Source organism: Microchirus variegatus (genome assembly GCF_963457635.1).
Source record: "Microchirus variegatus genome assembly, chromosome: 6".
In the NCBI taxonomy this organism is placed as follows: Eukaryota; Metazoa; Chordata; class Actinopteri; order Pleuronectiformes; family Soleidae; genus Microchirus; species Microchirus variegatus.
This window is the reverse complement of record NC_139807.1, coordinates 11,582,667-11,605,084: the sequence shown is the minus strand read 5'-3', so window position 1 is coordinate 11,605,084 and position 22,418 is coordinate 11,582,667. Positions and strand designations below refer to the sequence as shown.

The 22,418-nt window shown below is 42.2% G+C and overlaps 1 protein-coding gene across 2 annotated transcripts; it reads right to left on the bottom strand.

Annotated features, from left to right (window-relative positions):
* Nucleotides 1–752: 752 nt before the first annotated feature.
* On the bottom strand, nucleotides 753–20,194 carry LOC310929003 (serine/threonine-protein phosphatase 2A 55 kDa regulatory subunit B gamma isoform; the record flags this gene model as incomplete). Of its 2 annotated transcripts, none has more annotated exons than XM_083891696.1 (9): nucleotides 753–1,047; nucleotides 2,248–2,339; nucleotides 6,379–6,548; nucleotides 8,261–8,425; nucleotides 9,005–9,182; nucleotides 9,933–10,045; nucleotides 10,592–10,757; nucleotides 10,971–11,068; nucleotides 20,119–20,194. In XM_083891696.1, 9 exons carry the CDS (start codon nucleotides 20,192–20,194, stop codon nucleotides 753–755), a joined length of 1,353 nt encoding a protein of 450 aa, XP_083747822.1. The 2 variants fall into 2 exon arrangements, with proteins under 2 accessions (XP_083747822.1, XP_083747821.1); XM_083891695.1 differs by lacking the exon at nucleotides 20,119–20,194 and adding an exon at nucleotides 16,871–16,952.
* Between the last annotated feature and the right edge of the window lie 2,224 nt (nucleotides 20,195–22,418).

Here is a 22,418-nt window from a genome sequence, read left to right as displayed (position 1 = left end):
TTGATGATTGAAACACACTGTGTGGAGCAGCAGGTGTGAGTGTGTGTCCTTACGTTAGCCTGAATTCTGCTTCTCTCTGGAGGACCATGAGGGGTTTTTCAGAGACTTCTGGGTGCACTTAGGTTCAAATTCGTCCTATTACGTCGCACATATCCGATCAAATCGTCATTGTTATGACATCATTGAGCAAATTACAGGAACAAAAGTGTGTGTGTGTGTGGGGGTTACTGATCTGAAATCAAACAAACAACTGATTACATAAAGTAAAGGCCCCATTTTTCATCCACGCCGCTGGTAGACAACATAACAGTGGGCGAGGGATAAGAATAGGCTTCACTCAAGCACACAAATATAGAGAGGTGGAGGAGGAAGAGGAAGAAGAAGGAGGAAAAAAAAAAGGATAAACATGTAAACATCTCTCCAGTCTGAAGCTGATGTAGCAATCATCACGCCATCAAGCACAATCCAGAGCTTAACAATCAACAAATCCACAGTTTGGACATGTTTTTGTTCCAACCCATAATCCATCATGTAATCCAGCCTGTTCCCTTCTTAGCCCTCTCTAGGTCCTTTCAGTTCTGGGAGGCTGGACAGGAAGTGAACAAAGTGTGGTCACAGACATGTGTTTCGTGATTATATATGTGTGTGTGTGTGCGTGTGTGTGTGAGTTAGGCATATTCCTGGGTGTGTCATGTTCAAAGAGTACATTCTGGCATAGTTGTTGTGTTTCGGGCGTAAGCTCATCCCAGTTGTTAATGCATCTCAGAGTTGAGTTTGTCCTGGAAGATGTACAGGTTGTTGGTGGCCGCGATGGCTATGATGTTCTCGGTGGGGTGCCACGCCGTGTGGAGGATCTTCTTGGTGAAGTCCAGGCTGTCCACGCTGATGTCGTCCTTCCGGCGCTTCCCTCCGGCGGCGCAGACCCTCCGCGGCTTCAGCACGGCCCGGGGTTTGCTGCTCTCTCTGGACGCCTCCAGCGTCACGTCGCGCTTGGTGTTCCGGTCAAACATGCGGAAGAAGTTGTTGTAGGCGCCGGTCATGATCACGCTGGACAAAGAGAGGGAGAGAGAGAAGATGTTATATTCTTAATTTGTGTTCAAAACATGAAATATCCTGCACAACAGTACGGTCGACCAAATTCAACATTTAAAAAGACAAATTATTCAACTATGTAGCAATAAAGGTGCATTATGTAATAAATCTAAAGCAACTGGCCATAAAATCCTCCTTATATGTCACAGAGACTCAGGAATAATGTTCATATAACAAACTGAACTCGCCAACAACAACAGTACAGCCAAAATATTTGCATTAAAAAAATATTTTTTGCAAACTGTAAATCATGTTTTGGCATGTGGCGCCACCTACCGCCATCTACCAATCATTGCAGTTAGTAGAGTCTCAGTTACGTCTGAGCTACAACGGCGGAGAAACCCTAACCTAAAATGATCTCGGTATTTTGAATTTGAGTGTAGTAACCGTCTTTGGCCACATTCTTACATATGGCGCCTTTAAAAATAGTTTGGAAAAACAATTTTAAGCTAAGTCTTAAGTGTTTACGCTCAATAAAAACAGGGAAACCTAACATTATACACTACCAGTCAAACGTTTGGGGTCACTTTTTTTCAATGAATATAACTTTAAATGAATCAGAAATACACTATACATTGTTAATGTGGTAAACGACTATTCTAGCTGCGAACGTCTGTTTTTTTTATGTACATAGATGTATAGAGGCCCATTTCCAGTGTTCTAATGGTACATTGTGTTTGCTAATGGCGTTAGAAGGCTATTGGATGATTAGAAAACCCTTGTGCAATGATGTTAGCACAGCTGAAAACAGTTTTGCTGGTTCTTTGACGACCGCAAAAAAATATTATTTGGAATAAAAATCATTATTTCTAATCTTGTCAATGTCTTGACTATATTTTATATTTGTGTTGCAACTTTCTTGATGAATAAAAGTGTGACTTTTAATGGAAAACACAACAAAAATTGCATAGTGTAAATAGTCCTGAAAATAAAGAAAAAACATTAAAATGAGTCGGTGTGGCCAAACTTTTGACTGGTAGAGTCTGCTGAAACTATATCATCCCTAGTTGGAGCCTGGATTAAAAAAAAGTAAGTAATTTCTCTCTATTTCTCGTCTTTGTGAAGTTACCATAAACCATAAAGTGAACTGATCCTACAGAAAAAAAACATCACACATTTCTACACTGACGAAAAACAAGAAGACAAACACCGTACCTGTCCGAGCCGTTCCAGGCACACTCGAATTTATCAAAGATGCAGTCGTTTTCATAAAGGGAACACAACTTGCTGCGGAGGTAATCATGAACCTGGAGTGGAAAAAGAAAAACATGCATGCACAGATGTGATTAAACAGCTGCTCCGTTCCCAATGCAAACTGTAAATCCATGCATGTGCAGAAGGAAAAAAGGGGCACACGCGAGTACAAATCTCTGCGTCGACAAAACACATTATAATGTGGGCAAAACCTCCCTGAAGGAAACTCTAATGAGACGCAGCTCTCTGCAATATAGGAGCGAGGAGTATGTTTAAATCTAAGATCCTTCTGCATATCAGGATATTCATTAACATTCAGCTCCATTATTACACACACACACAGAGACAGATTCCCCCTAATAACTCTTTCTTTGGCACGGTCTGTGTCATCACTCAGTGATGCAAGGCTTTGAAATCTAAACCTTTGCATAAGTCCCCCTGTTATTTGTGGGTGTGTGTGTTTTTTTTTACATTCTGCATAAAGTCAGCAGTCAACAGCCGCCTCACAATCAATAAACGGTCAAGCTGAGGTCAGCACATGGTTGTACATCAAACCTGGTGACGTTTTTGTTTTTCCCCTATGGGTTCTCTCTGCATCAGGAGAAATGATACTGTGTCAGCTGTAGCTCCACATGCAGCCCTTTTCCCTCCCCAGTCTGTATGATTTAAAGCACAATATCACTCATCTCTCGTGGATTTATGCATATTTTTCCAGCTCGGGGAATAAGAGTCTACATTTACCTAATCAGTTGTTCAGTTTTGTACCGTATATCTTTTTTTAATAAAAGGCAGGATGGGATGGTGGTGTGTAGAATGAGTATGGAAACCAAAAATAGAGGAAGTGAGTGAAGGATTAAATGATGGAAGCTGGGAAAAAAGGAAGAATGTTGTGCAGAGTTAATAATTATAATAATAGACAGATCACAAAAGCTTTGGCACATTCATGCTGATTATTCTCTACAACCGTCTGCTGTTCCCTAGATTTTAATTTTCTGCCAATGTTACGTTGAAAACATGTATTACATCAGTTCTCTGCTGAGTAGTTTTACTTAAAGGTGCCATATGTAAGAATGTGGCCAAACATGGTTACTACATTCAAATTCAAAATACCAAGGTCTTATAGGTTTCGTTTACTGACGTAACTGGCAACCCTTGGTTGCTCAGCAGCTGAGACTCTACTAACTGCAATGATTGGTAGATGCCAAAACATGATTTCAAAACATAAACATGATTTGCGGTCTGCAAATATTTTGGCTGTACTGTTGTTGTTGGTGAGTTCAGTTTGTTCCTGAGTCTCTGTGAAATGTTAGGAGGATTTTATGGCCAGTTGCTTTAGATTTATTACATAATGCACCTTTAACAAGACATCGAGTAAATGAGCTCATTGTGGAAGTCATTGTATGTATAACATGTCGAGTTTCTCTGTCGAATCTTGGCGCGTTAATAAAAGGGAACGTGTGAGGCATCAGATAGATCAATGAACCAGGAGGTGTCTAAATTCAGCGATCCTGCTCTGTGCTGTAATCCTGTGAATTAACTCTAATTCTTACGGTTTGTGAAACCTGAGATGTTGCAGGTCAAAGCCAACATCGTGGTTATTACAGTAATTTCACTCGTGCTGTTGCAGGAAGCTGACGAATCAGCGTCTTTGACACCAGAGAGAAGAGAGTTGGAAAACACTCTCCGTTTTTGGACACTGAGACTTGACCAAATTAAATGTTATGTACTGTTCAAATTCATGTACTACTATAGCGGGTTTTCTTCATTTTAAATTGTTAATACACTATTTTAAAGCAGTACATTGTAAATAACTGACAGATATTGACATTTATTCTGGAAATGGGCAAAAACACATACTCACAGGGCATTTTCTGTCCCTGTTGTGGTTAAAATAAGCAAAACAAGGACATTTTGAGGCTAAGGTGTGATAACAAATTGCATCCCATCTTTTGCTATCCATCTCCATCATCAACAGTAATGAACGGATATAATGTGTCATGTGACTTGGACCTTTTCAGTTTGAGCCATTGTTTACTTAACCCTATAACGCCAAACGTATCATATGTGATACATGAGTTTTTGAGAACCTCCACATGAGCAGTGTGACAATTTTTTCCCCTGAAAAACCTGATGTATAAAATTATGGGAAACCCCACAGAGATGCAAACACTGCTAGGCTAATGTGTACTGTGAGAAATGCAGAGTGCATCTTTGTCTGAACAACTGTTTTCAAGCCTACCATCACTCTCAGATTTAAAAGGTTGTGAACTGCAAAATGAGTAAAAATAACTGAAATGTGATGTTCCATTGCTGCATTGTTTTTGTTGGATTTGTTTGTGTATTTTTTGAGAATCTTTGAGAATTGTGATCCGCTGTATCAAATATGATACAAATGAAAACTCCTATATGGAAATTGATATTTGATTTGTTTGTTTGTTTGTTTGTTCAGAATGACCAATAAAGGCTCCAGTTTCAAAGAATTGGTTTGGGCTTTACAGGGATAAAAAACAATCATGTGAAAATCAATGAACATGTGACATTCATTATGTGCTGCTGTTTGTACCAACTGTTTTCCAAGAAATGCACTTCCTGTTTTGCAAAACGCCAATTGATTTAAGAGAACGGACCACAGCGCTTTTAAGGATACCTGAACGCATGGAAACCGTGTTTCTCTCACTTTCACTTCGTTCACCCACAACGACTGCAATCTCACCCACATCCATCCCTCTATCCTCCCATTCACAAACTCTCCTCCTCTCTTCTTCCCGTCATCACACCATCCAAACACCACCTCCCACCAAACCAAACCACTCCTCTCCTCCTCCTCTCACTCCCTCCCTCCCTCCCTCCCTCTCCATGCTGCATTGCAGATCTAGGTGTCAGGGGCTGTGTAAGGTATCCCTCCTTCCCGCTTCAGTTTGTAAGTGGAGGCTCTGCAGCTTATAAATAGCTCCAGTGCGTCTTAGCCTCCCACTCCTGGTTGCCTCATAGTCCCCGACACGTCAGGAAGACAAACACAAACACACTTTTCCACCAAACACGCCCACGGTAGGAATATTAAACACACACCGAGAAAACACTGAACACTAAAAGCAAAGTCCATGATACAACGATAACACACACACACACACAGACGCGCATCCAGAGATAAAAATCCCCCAAAATTAAAAACTCAGCAAGACTCCCACTGATGAGGAGAGGTGCATTATCTGGCACGGAGTCAATCCAATTACCCTTAAAAGGTTTGGGGGAAATGTAATCATCAGTAAGTAGTGATACAGAGTCAACGCTGTCCCCGTGATTCATCTCCGTCTCTAATTGTGCACATTTTCCACCTCACAAAGTGGACAATCGGTGCATAAGATAATACGCGTCGAGGAAGAGTGAGAGACTTGCAGCTGAAATTCTACTTGAAGAAACGAAAAAAAGACGTTTTAGACGTGCATGTTTGAGAAATCAATGAACAAACCCAAGATGAATTGTCTAACTGAGATAAAATAAAGTATTTATATAGCACTTTTCTTAATGTTATAGTCAAATCGAACCTAATCAAATAATTCAAGGCAGAGAAAGAAAGAAACCAGGCAGATCACACAATGAGCGGAGAGAGGAAGAAATCTCTGACAGAACCAGACTCAAAGCCGACATTAATCTGCCACAAATGCAGATTAATGTCAGGTTACAAGGAAATTCTCCATTTGCCCTTTTTAATTTGGCCCTATTGTACCTGGCTAAGGTTTATCCAGCGCTCACTGAAATCTTTTAAAGGATAAGCAGCAGATAATGGATGGATGTTATGGGTGTATATGATGAAACGGTCAATGTATGAGTCAGTGATCATGAGCAAAGAACCCAACAGGAGAAGATGAGCATAGACGATCATATCTGCAAACTTCACACTGTATCGTCTTTGAACTCCAGCTGTGGCTGTTAATAATCCCTGCTCTCTGGGAGCAGAGTGGACTGATAAGAACGAAATTTAATACATTTTGATCGTTGCCTAAGGGAAGAATAAAATTATAGCAGAAGAGGCTTTGAGATTTCATTCAATCTGTTTTAAAACAGATTTTTCTCTCTCTCTCTGACACACACCTGATACGTCTCTAAGGGCTTGCTCTCCATGTTGAGGTCCCAGACTTTGGCGGTCAGGTAGTCTCTGGTGAGCAGGTAGCGACCGCTGTGGCTGAACTTGACGTCCGACACGGAGGAGATAATCTCAGAGAAGAAGGAGCGGGCGCTGGGGTCCTCGGGCTCCTCAAACACTGGAGAGGGTGAGGAGGACAAGAGTGTGAGTGGTGTTAAATTTAATTAAATAGTAGGGTGATGGTGTGTCTTTATCTTCTTTATAACGATACAGAAATAGGGCAACCAGAGAAATTCTCCTAATTTGTACTTGTGTAATGAGCATTCTCCGGTCTGTCCCCTGCTCTCAGGGCTAACCCGTTTCATCAGATAAAAATCTGCTCAAAGAGCTTTTTACACAACCTCAGACGACTACAACAACATACTAAGACTGGCCATCAACATCGTCTGTGATCCTAACAGTGAAATATATTATCATGAAAGCACAGCTACAGGGTCTGTGAGTTCAATCCATCATTTAACCTTAATGAAAAACTTAAAACAAGGCCAAATACACAGGAAAGTTTTACTCTCTTCGTTATCTCGTGCACTTTGTGTGACACTGCAAATGGAACTGCCATGGCAAAAAGATGCAACAAAAAATAGTCAGTTAGATGCATTTATTTAAAGGTGTCATATGTAAGAATGTGGCCAAAAACGGTTACTACATTCAAATTCAAAATACCGAGGTCTTTAAGGTTTCGTTTTCTGACGTAACTGGCAGTAACCGTGGTTGCTCGGCAGCTGAGACTCTACTGACTGCAATGAATGGTAGATGGCGGTAGGTGGCGCCACATGCCAAAACATGATTTCAAAACATAAACATGATTTGCAGTCTGCAAAATGTTTTTTTTAATGCAAATATTTTGGCTGTACTGTTGTTGTTGGTGAGTTCAGTTTGTTATATGAACATTATTCCTGAGTCTCTGTGACATATTAGGAGGATTTTATGGCCAGTTGCTTTAGATTTATTACATAATGCACCTTTAAAATAGGACTGTGCATATGAATTAACATATAAATATGAATATGCAAGATTAAAGCGAAAGCTAATTTCCATCTTCAGTCCCTCAGCAGATCATAACATAACACAATACAACAATAACACTAAGATTAAAGTGCAAAATAATATGAAACAATGTCCAACAGTGGCCAAGATGTTAAAGTACAGGAGTAATATTTTGCATGTATACATGTACGTACACATAAGTGTTTATCCTTATTATATTAAGTCTATTTTCAAAATGGCTTATGACATCTGGCGTCTATGATTCGGTCATGACTTCTGTGTTGAGCTGAAACAACTAATTGATTAATCGATTACTAAATTAATCGTCAACTATTTTGATAATAGATTAATCGGTTTGAAGCTTTTTTATTATTATTAAAACAAGATTTCCTGATTGTTTTAGCTTTTTGAATGTGAACATTTTCTTGGTTTCTTTGCTCCACACAACAAAGAAATCATTAAAACTGAATCATTTTGGAACAAGATCATCATTTCCAGGTTTGACAAACACTGATCAACATCTTTTTAACATTTCGAGAAAATAATCGACAGATAAAAGTTGCAGCTCTACGTCTGTGTGCGGCTGCGTAGAACATCTGTAAATTCAAAAAACTACTGAATAACTTCAGTGTTTTTAAAAAAAAAAAAAACTGCTGAGAACTCTCATTGACTAAAAAAAAAACCACGTTTGCTGAAAAACAAAAGCACCACACTATGTATTTTTCCTGTAATCTAGGGGAATATTCCTATAATAAAAAAAACCGGTGGGTGTGCGATACAAACAAATGTTGGTCAGCAGAGTTCCTCGTAGTAAACAAGTGGTAAAAATGTACACTGACTCACATTTGGAGTGTTGGTCACACAGCGCCGCTTCCCTCATGTCACAGAGGCGCAGCGTGCCTTTGCTGCTGCTGTACACAAACAGGTTGCAGTGGTGGGGGTGAAACTCGGCCGCCGTTATCACCTCCGTCAGATCCTCCATGTTGGCCGGTTTGATGTCCACGATGTCTAAGAGGAAGCGTTATTAAGGAAAAACAATGCAGAGAGAGAGTCGGGTTCCCACAGTGGAGAGTCGCACCGTGTGAGCACATTCATCTTCCTCTTATCACGTTCACTCAGTGACTCGGTGACAAACGTGACTAATTGATGTACATACAAGTGTGTGTGTGTGTGTGAATGAAGCCACAAGCAACACAATGTAAATAATTCATAACAGAAATAAAGCAAAGCAATATAAATATATCTTGAGGTGATCGTTGTGGGGAGGGAGGGAGAAAAGTAATTCCACATTCAAATAAATTGCTATATTATAAATCCTTTCTGGGTCGTGGATTGTGACTCTTCTGTTCAGGGCTGAAATATTTATGCAAGCTTTTGAATTATTCATGAAGCTGCATTTTCCCTCCTCAAAAATAATATTCCCCTCCCCCTACAGGAGATTTCTTTGTACAACAAAGTGGGATTAGCTATGTGTGTGCGTGTGTGTGTGTGTGTGAAGAGACTGCTGCATCTTTGTGTAAAAGTATTAATAAATACAATGAATACATTCTCTCCACACGCACACACCATCGCCCATGAAAAGGATACTGAAGCTGCGGTCAGTGATGTCCAGATGCCAGAGGTTGATCCTCAGGTCGTCGGCCGACATGTACGTCTCGTAGTCCGAGTTGACGGAGATGGAGTTGACGTGGTAGGTGTGGGCGTTTGCGAACACTCGGCGCGGGCTCACCTCCACCATCAGGTCCATGGGCTTCAACACGGGAACCTGGACAGAGACACAGAACAGAGTTTGCTGTGATGTCCGGATTTGGAGAGTGAGCGATGAAGAGGGCATTTGTGAACGCACCGAGTGTTAACCGATCATTAAGAACACAAATAGAAACACTGCTTCTGGCCAGTTTAAATGCCTTCATAATTCATATCTTTGTGATTAGCTCCAGCCTTACGTTCCCTCACTGTCACTAAGATATGCAGATCAGCTTCTCTTAGTTCAAGGCTGAAGCTTAGAGGGGGAGCGAGCTTTCTCTGATACTGGGCCCAACACTTATTGTTTTTAATCTCATTTTAAAAAAAAACAATTGTTTTTAACCCAGAGTGAGTTCTTTTATATTATTATTGTTTTTAAATGCTTCTTTTATGGTCCTTTAGCCCTCTTATTGTTGATTTGAACTGCCCTTTGGTCCACCCTGTGCTTTATAAATAAAATAGGATTGGATTCTCCTGCAGATTCAGTGCAGACGTTGCGCGGCTCTTCTCTGCCCACTGCCGCTGCTGCTGCTGCTGCAAACCGAGGATTTCTCCGTCTCGCATGTGCCTTTGTGCCAGTGACCCATTTTTGAACATGCAAACACATCTGCGCTCACTGACCCAGTTATGCTGAACAGCCTACTGCATTAATGAATGTGTAAGTGTGTGCGTGCACATGTGCAGACAGACAGACAGACGACATCTGACATCATTTTGTCTCCACTCCGAATGCATGTGGAAAAGGGGCTACACAGTGACAGACTGATACCTGTAGGGAGGTCACGGTGGAGATGTCCTTGATGCGACCCTCCTCATCCTTCAGGTTGTATCCCTCAGGCCGTTTGTCTCTCTCGCTCACCTTCCACAACTTAATGGTCTTATCTGGAAAGATTAAGCCATAATATCGGATTATAAACCAAATCATTTGGGAGCGAGACAAATGAATGAAAAGGTTGTTTGTGGATATGCTTTCAGATAATGTGTAGATCAGATGTAGAATTCGATCTAGTAAATCTAAATGACTTGAATGGAACAGAAACTCAAAGTATGATAGTGATAGACGTCTCAGCAGGTCTTACATCTTTCATATCTTCAGTCATAAATTATATAGTACTGAAATAAATCAATAACATAAAGACTCTTAGGGAAAATCTATACATGTTGCCTTATTGTCATAAACACAGAAAGTATAGTGGTGAATGGATATCTAAGCAAAGACACTATTACAAAACACAAACGTGATTCAATCGTCCAACACAAACAACCGCTATCTCTTAAGATAAGAAGGGAAAATCTCCTCTTTTCTTTATCACAAGACACAATTCAAAGTGCTTCATGTTAAATGTTTTCCACAAAATATTGACAAAACACATCACCGCCTCTAAATCTTCCTTCCTTTTCCTGTGCAGCGTGAGTGGTTTTTCTCACCGTTGGTGGAGAGGAGGAAGTGCGCGGCGTTCTGCTGAGGCAGCCATCGGATCTTATTGATCTTCTCCTCGATCTCCAGACTCTTAAGGTAGTCGAACTCGGGCTCGTGGCTCTGAAAGGTGCTGTAGACATTGTACTCTCCCTGGGAGAAAGGCTCAGTCTTGCTCTGTGGAAACACAAGAACGGACGATACGGAAGATCTCAAGGATTCTGCTCAGCTGTCATGATTCACTCGGACCGAGCAGGAGGAGCATGAAGTATTTATCGAGCAATGTGAATGTGTATCTTGGGAGTACCTGTTCATCTTACAGCTGAAATTGAATATTGGTGTATTATAGTATGTATTATAGTGCTGGTGTGTGTGTGTGTGTGTGTCTACCTCAGGTTCCCTCTGAAAGATGACCACTCGGCCCCCTTTGTCCCCTGTGGCCAGGAGCTCTCCAGTGTGGTTGAACTCAACAGTGGAGATGATATCAGCTGTAGAGAGAGAGAGAGAGAGAGAGAGAGAGAGAGAGAGAGAGGGAATAAAAGAAGAGGAAACGGGAGTTGCCATTAGCCAATTGACCACACATCATTATCATATTATTGTGTCTATTTATTCAGTATATAATCAGTTTACCTCTTTCAGTATCATCAGATCAAAACACATTAACACCAAGGTGAATTAGCTTATGCAAGTAGAACATTTCATAATAAACCTCAACCTCAACCTAATTCTAACTCTAAACCTAAATAAAAAACAGGTTTAAACCCATAAATTGTCATTTTAAATGAAAACAGTCCTCAAAGACACACACACATCCACACACACAGCTGTTTTACAGTGACACACAGGTGAGTGGATGTGTGCTTAGAAAGCATTTTCATTACCGACTTAAAAATAATTCATTCACGCGAGCACATTCTTTCGCATATTTTCCCGCAACAGCGTTCCCCGCCCTCGGCTCAGTGTCACCCGGAAAAACCCCACAACACAGCCTGACTCAGTGACAACTGTGTAATATGAGGAGTAAGCACGGTATTAACCACTGAGGATTTTACTGACTCAGAGCTTTGTAGCGCTCCTCCCTGCATCACACAGCACACACACACACACATTTAGAGTCTGGATTATGAAGCTCTCGGGTTATGCCGCCTAACGAAGGACACGCGAGGTCGACATCTGGAGCTTGAACAGGGTTTAACGTTGCATGTAATCTCCTCTGTCCTCCCTTCACTTCAGTGGTGGAGATGGTGACTAAATTGATGACAGAGTGGGGGAAATTATATGTATCTTTCATGTCAACTGTATGTTCATATAAAGGGATGAGGAGCTGATGATGGAACTACATTAGACAAAACCAGCAATAACACATTAGTCTGCTGCTGTGGTCATGAATGAGTGAATCTAAAAAGCAATCTCCACAGTTTGGTATGTTGTTTCTTTTTAATTACCATTGCCAATCATTCCAAATTCTAATTCCAATTTCTGAAATCACATTTAATCACATTTCTTGCGCGTTCTTATGCTCGGTTCTGACTTTTTCACTAGCGCTGCACGTTTCGCTTTCAGCATGGAGCGGTTATTTTGTTTTTCCATTAGCGAATGGTACTTTTTGAGCCTGGTACTTTTTTTTTTGTACCAGGTTCTAAGCGAGCCGAGTTGAAACTATGCGTAACATCGTCAGACTGCCGGCCACTGATTGGTCAGAGAGTCATGAGCGTAATGCCCAACACAAGATTCAAAGAGAACAATGTCGAAAATTGTAGATCTGTTAAAAAGACTTAAAGGTGCATTATGTAATAAATCTAAAGCAACTGGCCATAAAATCCTCCTAATATGTCACAGAGACTCAGGAATAACATTCATCAACACCAGTACAGCCAAAATATTTACATTAAAAAAAATATTTTGCAGACTGCAAATCATGTTTATGTTTTGAAACCATGTTTTGGCATGTGGCGCCACCTACCGCCGTCTACCAATCATTGCAGTCAGTAGAGTCTCAGCTGCCGAGCAACCACGGGTTGCCAGTTACATCAGAAAACAAAACCTAAAAGATGCTATTTTGAATTTGAATGTAGTAAGCGTTTTTGGCCACATTCTTACATATGGCACCTTTAAAAATCCTAAAAAACGTGGGTTAATCTCCAACAATTGCCAAGTAAATGTCTCAAATCTCAATATTTAACAGAGGAGTCTGGTGTATTTAGTGACAGCGCTGCTGAAAGCCTGCGATCGCGAGCGGCGAGCCACATCACAAACCCTGCTGCTGTTTTTCAGCTCAGTGACTGTGTCAGACGGAGTCTGTGCTCCGCTCATGCAGGAAGTACTGAACAAATCTTTTTAATGACCTGATTCTAATGACACTGAAAACAACTGCTTTACAAGTGACGGCAGTTTCATGCAGCCGTGCATGACTCCGCCCACGTTGAGGAGGTATTACATTGTAATGGAAAACCAACCTAAACCGTGTAGAGGCGAGGCAAGGCGAGAAAAACTGGGAGCATGGAGTGAAAACACGGCCTATGTGCCAATAAATGGAGTTGTTGTTTTATGACAGGGTGATGAGGCTTCTGGGTGAATAAAAATCACAAAAGAAGTGAACTGATTGTCCATCTTGGTTGTCCAAAACAATTGTTGTTTTTTTGTAAATTCAGGCCGTGTTATGGACAGAGAGATACGGGTGATGCTGATCTGTAACAAACAAACAAACACAGATCCTCAAGCTATTGTAGTGCACCACTGTTTTTCTGATAAAGTCATCCATTTACAGTGCTGCATTGACTATATGAAAATTCTAACCTTCAGGACAACTTTAAGTATAATTACTCACATATTCTTAGAATCGTGTACAATATTAAACAGCCATAACTTACGATAAGACACATACTAGGCACTTTTCAGGGTTCCCTCCCTAGATACTAAGGTGCCAGGCATCTGGACCTGATACACTCTCTCAAGGCTTAGTAACTGTATGTGTCAGACCTGGCACGCTGCTCGCCATGTCTCAGTTCTCCTCAGATCTGAGTTGTCTGCAATAAAATCTTTCAACTGAACTCATCACTGGCTCCAGAGGTTCCATATCATCGGTAATCTCATCTAAATCTCCGTAACAGTAGCCACCATAGCTACCGCATGGCACATACAACAAATAATATTTCAAACTAAATGTCAGAGAGACTACTTTCAGATGCTTTGTCGCATCACTCCTTCAACAAAAATCCTCCAGCGAGCTTCGTATTGTCAGGAAAAAGACCAGCTCCTCGATGAGCGTTGGTTGCAATAACAACGAGGGCTGTAGAGTGTATTTATCGAGTCGGGAGTGAATCAAATCTAAAGCCTTGTCTCTTTCAAGGCCTTTGCAGAAAGGACAGATGTTATGATGAAGAGGGGAAGGGATGGCTCTTCAGCCGACATGGCCTTATTCAACACTGCTCCACACACACACACACTTCATATCACTCAGTCATTGCACGACAACCTTTATTCATCACTTTCTTTCCTCTATTTCCCCCTCTAGTTCTTTTGTCACCTTTAATCTCATTCTCCAGTTTAATTTTTTTGCCCTCATTTCATTTACTTCTTGGTCGTCTTCCCCACATTCATCTCCAGCTCTTCCTCTCATCCCCCGTGACACTCAGCTGCCTGGCTGTATGTTAGTGTGTATGATGTGCTAGTGATGCTGGTGGTAGTAGAACGGGAAAAGATGGAAAAGAGAAGTGGAAAGGAGGAGCTGGGCGGAGGAGGGGGTTCTCTGGTGAGGAGGGGGGTGGTGGTGGGGGGGGGGGGTTGCCATAGTAACACACCGAGCCAACCAGTAGCAGTGGTACTTGTAACGGTTAGTCATATATGGCAGTCCTGATGAAGGAGGAAGGAGTATTCATCAATCCAATTCTCACAGGAGGAAGAAGAAGAAGAAGCAATGAAATAGTTGTGGTGTTGCACTTTTGCCCAGGAACAAATAGAACATTTCTGAATTAATATCGAGAGGACGGGCGTGATGAACTGCAAATGTGTGCGACACAGTAGGATGTAACATAGAAAGAGCTACGCTAAAACCACACATGCAGGACACAATGTGGCTTAATAAAATATGGAGGCACAGACTTCTCCTCCCCTCCTCCACAGAAAAATCACCCGAGAATACAAAAAAAACACCACTGCAGGCACAAGGATCACCATTATGAATGCTGTGGCTTTGCTGGCCGATGTACTAATATAACGTGTGTGTGTGTGTGTGTGTGTGTAGTAATACATACATATTTTCAGGACCATAAAACTTATAAACCACAGGAAGTGAGGAAAATTTGGAATTTGGCTGGTCCTCACATTAAGCCACAAAATGCTTTTTGAAGGCTAAGACCTGGTTTTAGGGTCAGGTGATAGGTTTATGGTCCGGGGCCTGGGGATGCATTAGGTCTGTGAGTGTCCTCACTAACACTGCTGTACAAGAATGAGCGTGTGTAAGTGTGTGTAAGTGTGTGTACGTGTTGCTTTAGGGCAACTCGCGGTGTCTGTCTCTCACAGACAGTCCATTAGCATCAGCAGCCTCATCTGACTCATCACTACACTGCATGAGCTGTAGTATGGGGGGGGGGGGTGATACACACTGCCACTGCATGTGAATGTGCAAACACACACACACACACATTAAACAAAGACACACAAACACAAACAGAGAGGCATAAAAGCACACACACACACACAAGTGAGAATCACCATACCAACACAGAAAAACTCTCTCTTAACTTCTGTTTGCACATCTGACATTATTTGTGGACATAGAGGTGTTTTTAGGGCAGAAATTTAATGAATTAAGTGTTTATTTGCTGTTAAACAAGAATAAGAATTAGAATTAGAATTAGCCTTTTATATGTACTTTAGGGTTAGGGAGTGGAGGCTTTACTACTCAAACAAAGAAAAATGACAACCAGAGTCAACTGAAAGCGGCTGGACAAATATAAGGGATTTAAAAGATGTCATTTGAGGCTGAAAATAGTGTTTTTCTTTTTGCAATTTCATGGCATTGTATTAAACGAGAGGAATGACCAATTAAGTGATAAATATGAGGCTACTTAACTGATTTTTGCTCAAATCATTGGCTGAATTATGCACATTAGGATTAGTGCTCACGTGGGTATAGAATTAAACAAAGTAGACAAGGAGGAGAGGAGAGGAGAGGAAAGGAAAGGAAAGGAGAGGAGAGGAGGGTAAGTGCTCCATATTTTATGGATGAGGGTGGAGGGCTGGATTTTGTTGAGGGTATGGGGACAAAGAGGGGGGGAGCAGGCATCCTACAGTCCCCCAATTATAGATATCTAGGGTCTGTGTAAATGTGAACCATTAAAGCTGAGCCAAAAACACACACCCCTTAAAAGCAAAGACAAGCCACCACACAGCGGGAGACGTGTGTGTGTGCGTGTTTGTGCTGGAGCTCAGGCACCCTACATTTCCTGTGTACGTGTGCACAAGTGTGTGTGCTCCAATTATGGTCGAACAGAGAAAGAGAAGAAAAGACTGGCTGAAGGAAATGAGGGGAGACTCTGCTGGAAGGAAAGGTTAAATAGATCCATATACTGCAGTTTTGGAGTAATCTAGGGGGGGGAAAGGGGGACATGTGTGTGTGGCGGAGGAGCAGTTTTAGTCCATCTCTGCAGGGGGAATCTGACATGTCCTCAAACATAGCGTGGAGTCTAATGTGTGAGGCTGATGCTTGTAGACACAAACAATTACGAGTAAAAGCCAAGCTTTTGCACGTGTGACATACATTTGCAATTCACTTTTTCCAGCTCATCTCTGTCTGCATGTGATCGCTGTTATGTTTGATCAAGGAATCAAACAACAGAACATTAATCTAGAAAAAAAGATCTCCTCTTCTCATATTTGAGGTTTCAACAGTGTCTGTGTGTATTAACTATGTGCATGGATGTGTGTGTGTGTCTTCCTTTCTGTGTTAGACAGAAATAGATGAGAAAACTATGCTTTGAAGGAGACCAGGTATCAGCCTGTCCAACACTTACACACAGTAACACACAGTAACACACACACCAGCACACACACTTTAGATTGAAGTAGGCAGACTAAGACAAAAAATAAATCAGGCAGGTGCAAAAATAGAGACACATGAAAAGGATGAAACAGACATAGACAGCGATGTTTAACATATTTATAGCACTCACACATCCACCTGATTCAAACCACACACACACACACACTCAAGCTCTCGTCTGGGGTCAGGTGGTGCACGTCTGCGACACAGATTTGACCTTCGGGATAGAAAAGGATCGAGCACACACCTTCAGTGTAAGAGGCAAACGGCTCAGGCTCCAGAGAAAGGGTAGTGATGTCGGAGCACAGGACCTGGATGGGGCTCAACATCCTGGGGGAGGAGTCCAGGGTGGAGAGGGGTGGACAGGATGGGCGGAGCTCTTCAGGCTATAGCCAGGAGCAGCCCTGCAAGAGGAGCAAGGATGGTAGGAGGGAAGGGGAAGGAGGTAGGGAGGGAGGAAGGAAGGGCCGGGCAGGTGAGGGGGGTGGGGGTCAAGGTTGGGACTGAGTTACTACATCAATATTTCACATGTTGGGTTTTGCTGGAGGATGAACAGAGATGAACAGAGATAAACAACTAAACGGGACAGAGGGTCGGCGTGTCTCGTTAAGCCTAGCTCTTCTATAAAAATCAGTTCCACAGGTGATGTATGTATGAGAGCATTACAGAAAGACCTGATATTCTAACACCTAATATTATATTCAGAATAAAAGTCAAAGAAACCTGCTGCAGAATAATGGTTATATTTTTCTTGGCTTTTGACTCAGTATGAGACGTTGGATTTTTATTTTATTGTATGACCTGTTTATTTATGTTCTTTATATTTTCTACAGTATTTCATTGTTTTATTGCATGTTTTACCGTTTGTTCTTAGGTCTATTAGGTCACACATTATGTTTTATTTATTTATCTCTGATGTACAGCGCTTTGTTTCAGTTGTTGTTTTTCAAAGTCATTTATGAATAAAATTGGATTGTGTTTTCATTTCATCTTCAAAAAGGTGAATTGAAAATCTAGCTCCAGATGCATTTTTGTGTCTTGTATACTGTCAACAACACTGTTTTAAATTAAAGAGCGTATACCACTCACTTGTGTTTCACATTCTGGTCACATGGTGTTGCTGTGTGTGTGTGTCTGTAAGCAGACTGAAATCTCTAAATGATATACTTAAGGGTTTAGGGGTCGTATTAAGGTTCTAGCAAAGGGGGCGAGAGGAGAGAAATATGGGAGAGGAGGTATGGCGAGGTAGAGGGAGGTCAAGTACACCGCCTCTCCAAAAAAAAAAAAATAAAGGAGTTAAAGGGCAGGGGCATCCCCACAGGAAGATCTACAGACAAACCCTAATATATGCACATTCACACACACACACACACCCTGCAGACACACACACACACACATACATATACATCCACAGATCCGAGCAAACAAAAAGACTAACTGTATGCATGAATGGATGAAACACAAGGAAGAAAGAAAGACTGGAGACACAGGAAATAACTAACATAAAATAACATGCACTCTGTCTCCACCACCCTCTGTCTTTCTTTTGACGCACACACACACACATTGTGTTTGAGCAGCCTGTTGGATAATAGTTTGGCAGATGCACCACTTCAGCAGTGAGTTACATTAGAGGTCTGATGGGGGGAGGAGGAGGTGGAAAATGGGAGTATGGAAAGGGTGGGGGGTGAATATGAGGGAAAAGGTGGAGTGGGTTGGAGTGGGTGGAGGGGAAAGAGACAGGTGATGAATCGCTTTGTTTGTTTGGGGGGGGATTTCTGTGAGACTGATTTTCACGGAACAATATTTGATTATTCTAATTTCCTCACTTCCCCGTGTGTTGCACGGCTGTTTCGGCACAATAGTGCACAGTGGTGTGCGTCAATTTTGGTGACGGCTAATCAGCAATTCACCGCGTGTCTGCCTGAGATGTGTGGAATAATTAAACCTGCCATTATTGGTGGGTGGAGACGACCTGTCAGTCATATATTGGGCCAGGCATGAAAAGCAGCATGTTCACAATCATTGACTGTTGCTATGGCAATAATGGTTGGATGGTGATGGACGCAGATAAAGCAGATTTTCTGCCACTCTGTCACTCATCTCTCTCTCTCTCTCTCTCTCTCTCTCTCAAATGGACACAGACAAATATCCCATGTGGAGACAAACACACAAACACAAAGACACAATCCTCTCAGTAAGTCTTGGATGCACACACACGATCAACAGGCGGTACTACAGGTCTCCCCTGACGACACTGCGAGCGAGTGGAATTGTATTACAGCACAGGCACAGGAAGCATAACCCCGGCTCTGTGCACCAAGATCACAAATGAGCTCGCAGCACATTGGTGATTCCTGAACGATAATCATCTCTGTTCTGGCCAGAGAAAGTGTGTCGTGAACAATGAGCGGAGTGTTCGGGGACAGACGGACGAGGGAAGGTCGTGTGCAGGTGAGATTAGTGGAGTAATTGAGATTAGCACGCAAGGAGGACAGGGTGTTGGAGGAATTCAGTACAGCTATACACGTGGGACGACGTACAGTGAAATGATAACGTTGGTCGTCTGTAAGAAACCCCAGAGCTCCCCCTCTCTGTCACACAGACACACATTCACACACATAGCAGATCGATTCTTTCCTGCAGTGTTGCACAAGGTAAAAAAAAAAAGATTACCAAGGCACAAACAAACAAAGAGAAATGCAAATGTGCACACAGAAGAGTATTAGGACCACTTATATATATGTATGAATTTTGAGATTAAAGTGAGAATACTGAGAAAAAAAGTCATAATACCGAGATTAAAGTCAAAGAAATCTGAGATTAAAGTCAGAATACTGTGAAAAAAAAGTCATAATACCGAGATTAAAGTCAAAGAAATCTGAGATTAAAGTCAGAATACTGTGAAAAAAAAGTCAGGATTCCAATATTAAAGTCAGAAAGTTGGAATTCCGCGATAAATTTCCGAATGAGAAAAGTCAGAAATCTGAGAAAAGAAGTCAAAGAATTCCGAGATTAAAGTCAGAATAATGGGGGAATGGGAATTCTGGGATTACAGTCAGAAAGTTTAAATTCTGAGATAAAATTCAGAATGAGAAAAGTCAGAATTTTCCGAGAAATGTCATTATTCTGAGAAATAAAATAAAAAAAATTCTGAGATAGAGTCATAATTCTGAGAAAAAAGTCAAATAATTCTGTCTTTTTTTCTTACATGGGGTCCTAATTCTCTTCTGTAGATATAGATATGTGCACCTGAAAAAGAGGAAAGCTTATTTTGATGTTTTAATATTTATAGATGAGCATTTGCTCCACATGTCTCAACACTGACTGACATGGAGATTACAGAGGATTAGAAAGCTGTTCTGTCTGAATACACACACACACACACAGAGAATTCTGATGCGTAAAAGCACGTTCACATGAGGACACAGTAAATGTAGAACGACACACACGCACACACACACACACACACCTCTTCCCCTGTCACGGTCTTACCTTCAGTCACATAGTTGTGGTCGGGGAGGAAGCCGCGGTGGTCGAGTGCTGGGGTGGCGTCAGTGTCTTCGCCCATCAGCGGGGCTTGGGGGAGCGCCCGTGTCAGTGGGGCAGCGTGATGGTGGCAGATCGGTGGTGGTGGAGGAGGAGGGGGTGGTAGTGGTGGTGGTGGTGGTGGGGATGCTGGCCGGCGCAGCGCCCATACTGCTGCCCGCCGCCGCCTCCTCAGCACAGGGACGCAGACGCAGACCCAGGCATCCTTTCGTTAAATGAGCACGAGGGGCAGGTAGATCGGGTCGGGATAGGTCCGGTCCAGTCCTGGAGAGGCGTGAGTGTGTGCGTGTGTGTGTGCAGGAGTCCACACAGCTGCTTCAGAGAGCCAGATGCACACCTGCAGGAGGAGGGTGAGTCTAGTCAGTAACAGTTTAGGGGTGAGCTCGATTCACATCACTTGTGAGGCAAAAAAAAAAAAAAATCAAGCGCACTTGTTTCCTGCAGCTGCTGAGTCAGGTGTGGCCATACATATTAGTCTCTCACAAATTCACACACACACAGTCCCACATAAATGTGTAAAGTCCACACTTGTTAATAAATGCTCCAGAAGAAGAGGAGGAGAGGAAGAGGAGGAGAGTGGGGGAGGGGAGAGAGGGATGAGCAGGGCTTCTGGACAGTGCATCTGCAGTGCTTCTTCTTCTTCTTCTTCTTCTGCAGTGGACTCACACATTCATTCAGACACACACACACACACACACACACACACACACACACACAGTAACACAAACACTCACCTCCTCACTGTGCAGCTTGAGGGTCAAGTTCTCCTCAGTGAATCCTCCAGGAATAACATGTCTCTCCTCCTTCTCCTCCTCTTCCTCTTCCTCAGCAGGTGACAGTCTCTGGTTTCACTGCTGCTCCACAATGATGGGGGAAATCCTGCTGGTCCTGCATTCTGCTGCAGTCTGCGCTCTGGCGTATCTATGGAAGGCAGAGAGACACCGAGAGAGAGAGGGAGAGAGAGAGAGAGAGGATCTGTCCCACTGCGCTGGTACGTGTATGCTGCGTGAGAACAGGCCACGCCCACTCAGTGGTGCAGCCAATCACGGCAGGGATGAGATCTGCCTGACCACTGACTGCAGGTGATTAAATATGATAAAGAAGCAGAGGGATGGAGGAGTGTGTGTGTGTGTGTGTGTGTGTGTGTGTGTGTGTGTGTATGTGTGTGTGTGTGTGTGTGTGTGTGTGTGTGTGTGTGTGTGTGTGTGTGTGTGTGACAGAGCGGAAGTGGATGACTGTCTTAAAAGGTTGTGATTAATGAGGGAGAAACCAGAGCGAGAGAGAGAGAGAAATGAGGGTTTCACTCCACTGAGTGCTGAATATGAGCCACAGTCCAGTGACCGTGAGAGGATTCACCTGGAGACATGATTCAATTAACACACAGTGATGATGATGATGATGATGATGATGATGATGATGATGATGATGCGCCAATGACTGACACACACTGTGAGAACATTGACTCTCATTCATTAGGACAGCCTGATGAAAAACACTTATCCCTAACCGTAACCATCCTTAACCTATACTCTAACCAGAGCCTCAGAAATGAGGTACTGGCTCAATAGGACCAGGTTTTGGTCACAACAGAGAGGTAATAAATACCAGTACATACACATGAGGTCATTCAGGTTTTGGGAAAACATACTTTTTTCTGTTTTCTTGCTTAGAGTTAAAGAAGTCACCATTATCAGTCATTTATCTTAGATTAGCCATCTTGATTCTGTATAAAGAATAATCAAAACTGACATTATTATTTCCATTTTTGACTGTAGACATCAAATGACTGTATCATTTGTTGCACAAAATAACATTTGGCTGCAAAATTTTGATCCAACACCAATAAAACCAGAGCCAAACCCACTAACATCAATACTGATGATAGGGTTGTTGATTTATTGATTTATCATTCAGTGTAAAAAAAAATGTCAAACATATACACAAATATATTCACTATATACAGTCACGTACGAATCAGTTCAAAAATCATGAAGAACTGCTCATGTTGAGTTTGCCGATACGTTATATTTGTGACGATGCATCCATTCACCACCGTGTGATCAGTATGAGTAAATTGACGTGTTCTCTACACAGAGACAAATATATTTCCAGTGTCCGTATTCTACGTCACTGAGAGAAGAGCGACCAGAGATAACTGCGAGAGAAACACTTCAAGTCACGCTCCATCACACAGAGAGCATTCAGTCAGCGTGTGGAAGCAGAGAGTGACAGTGACAGTTGGTGCC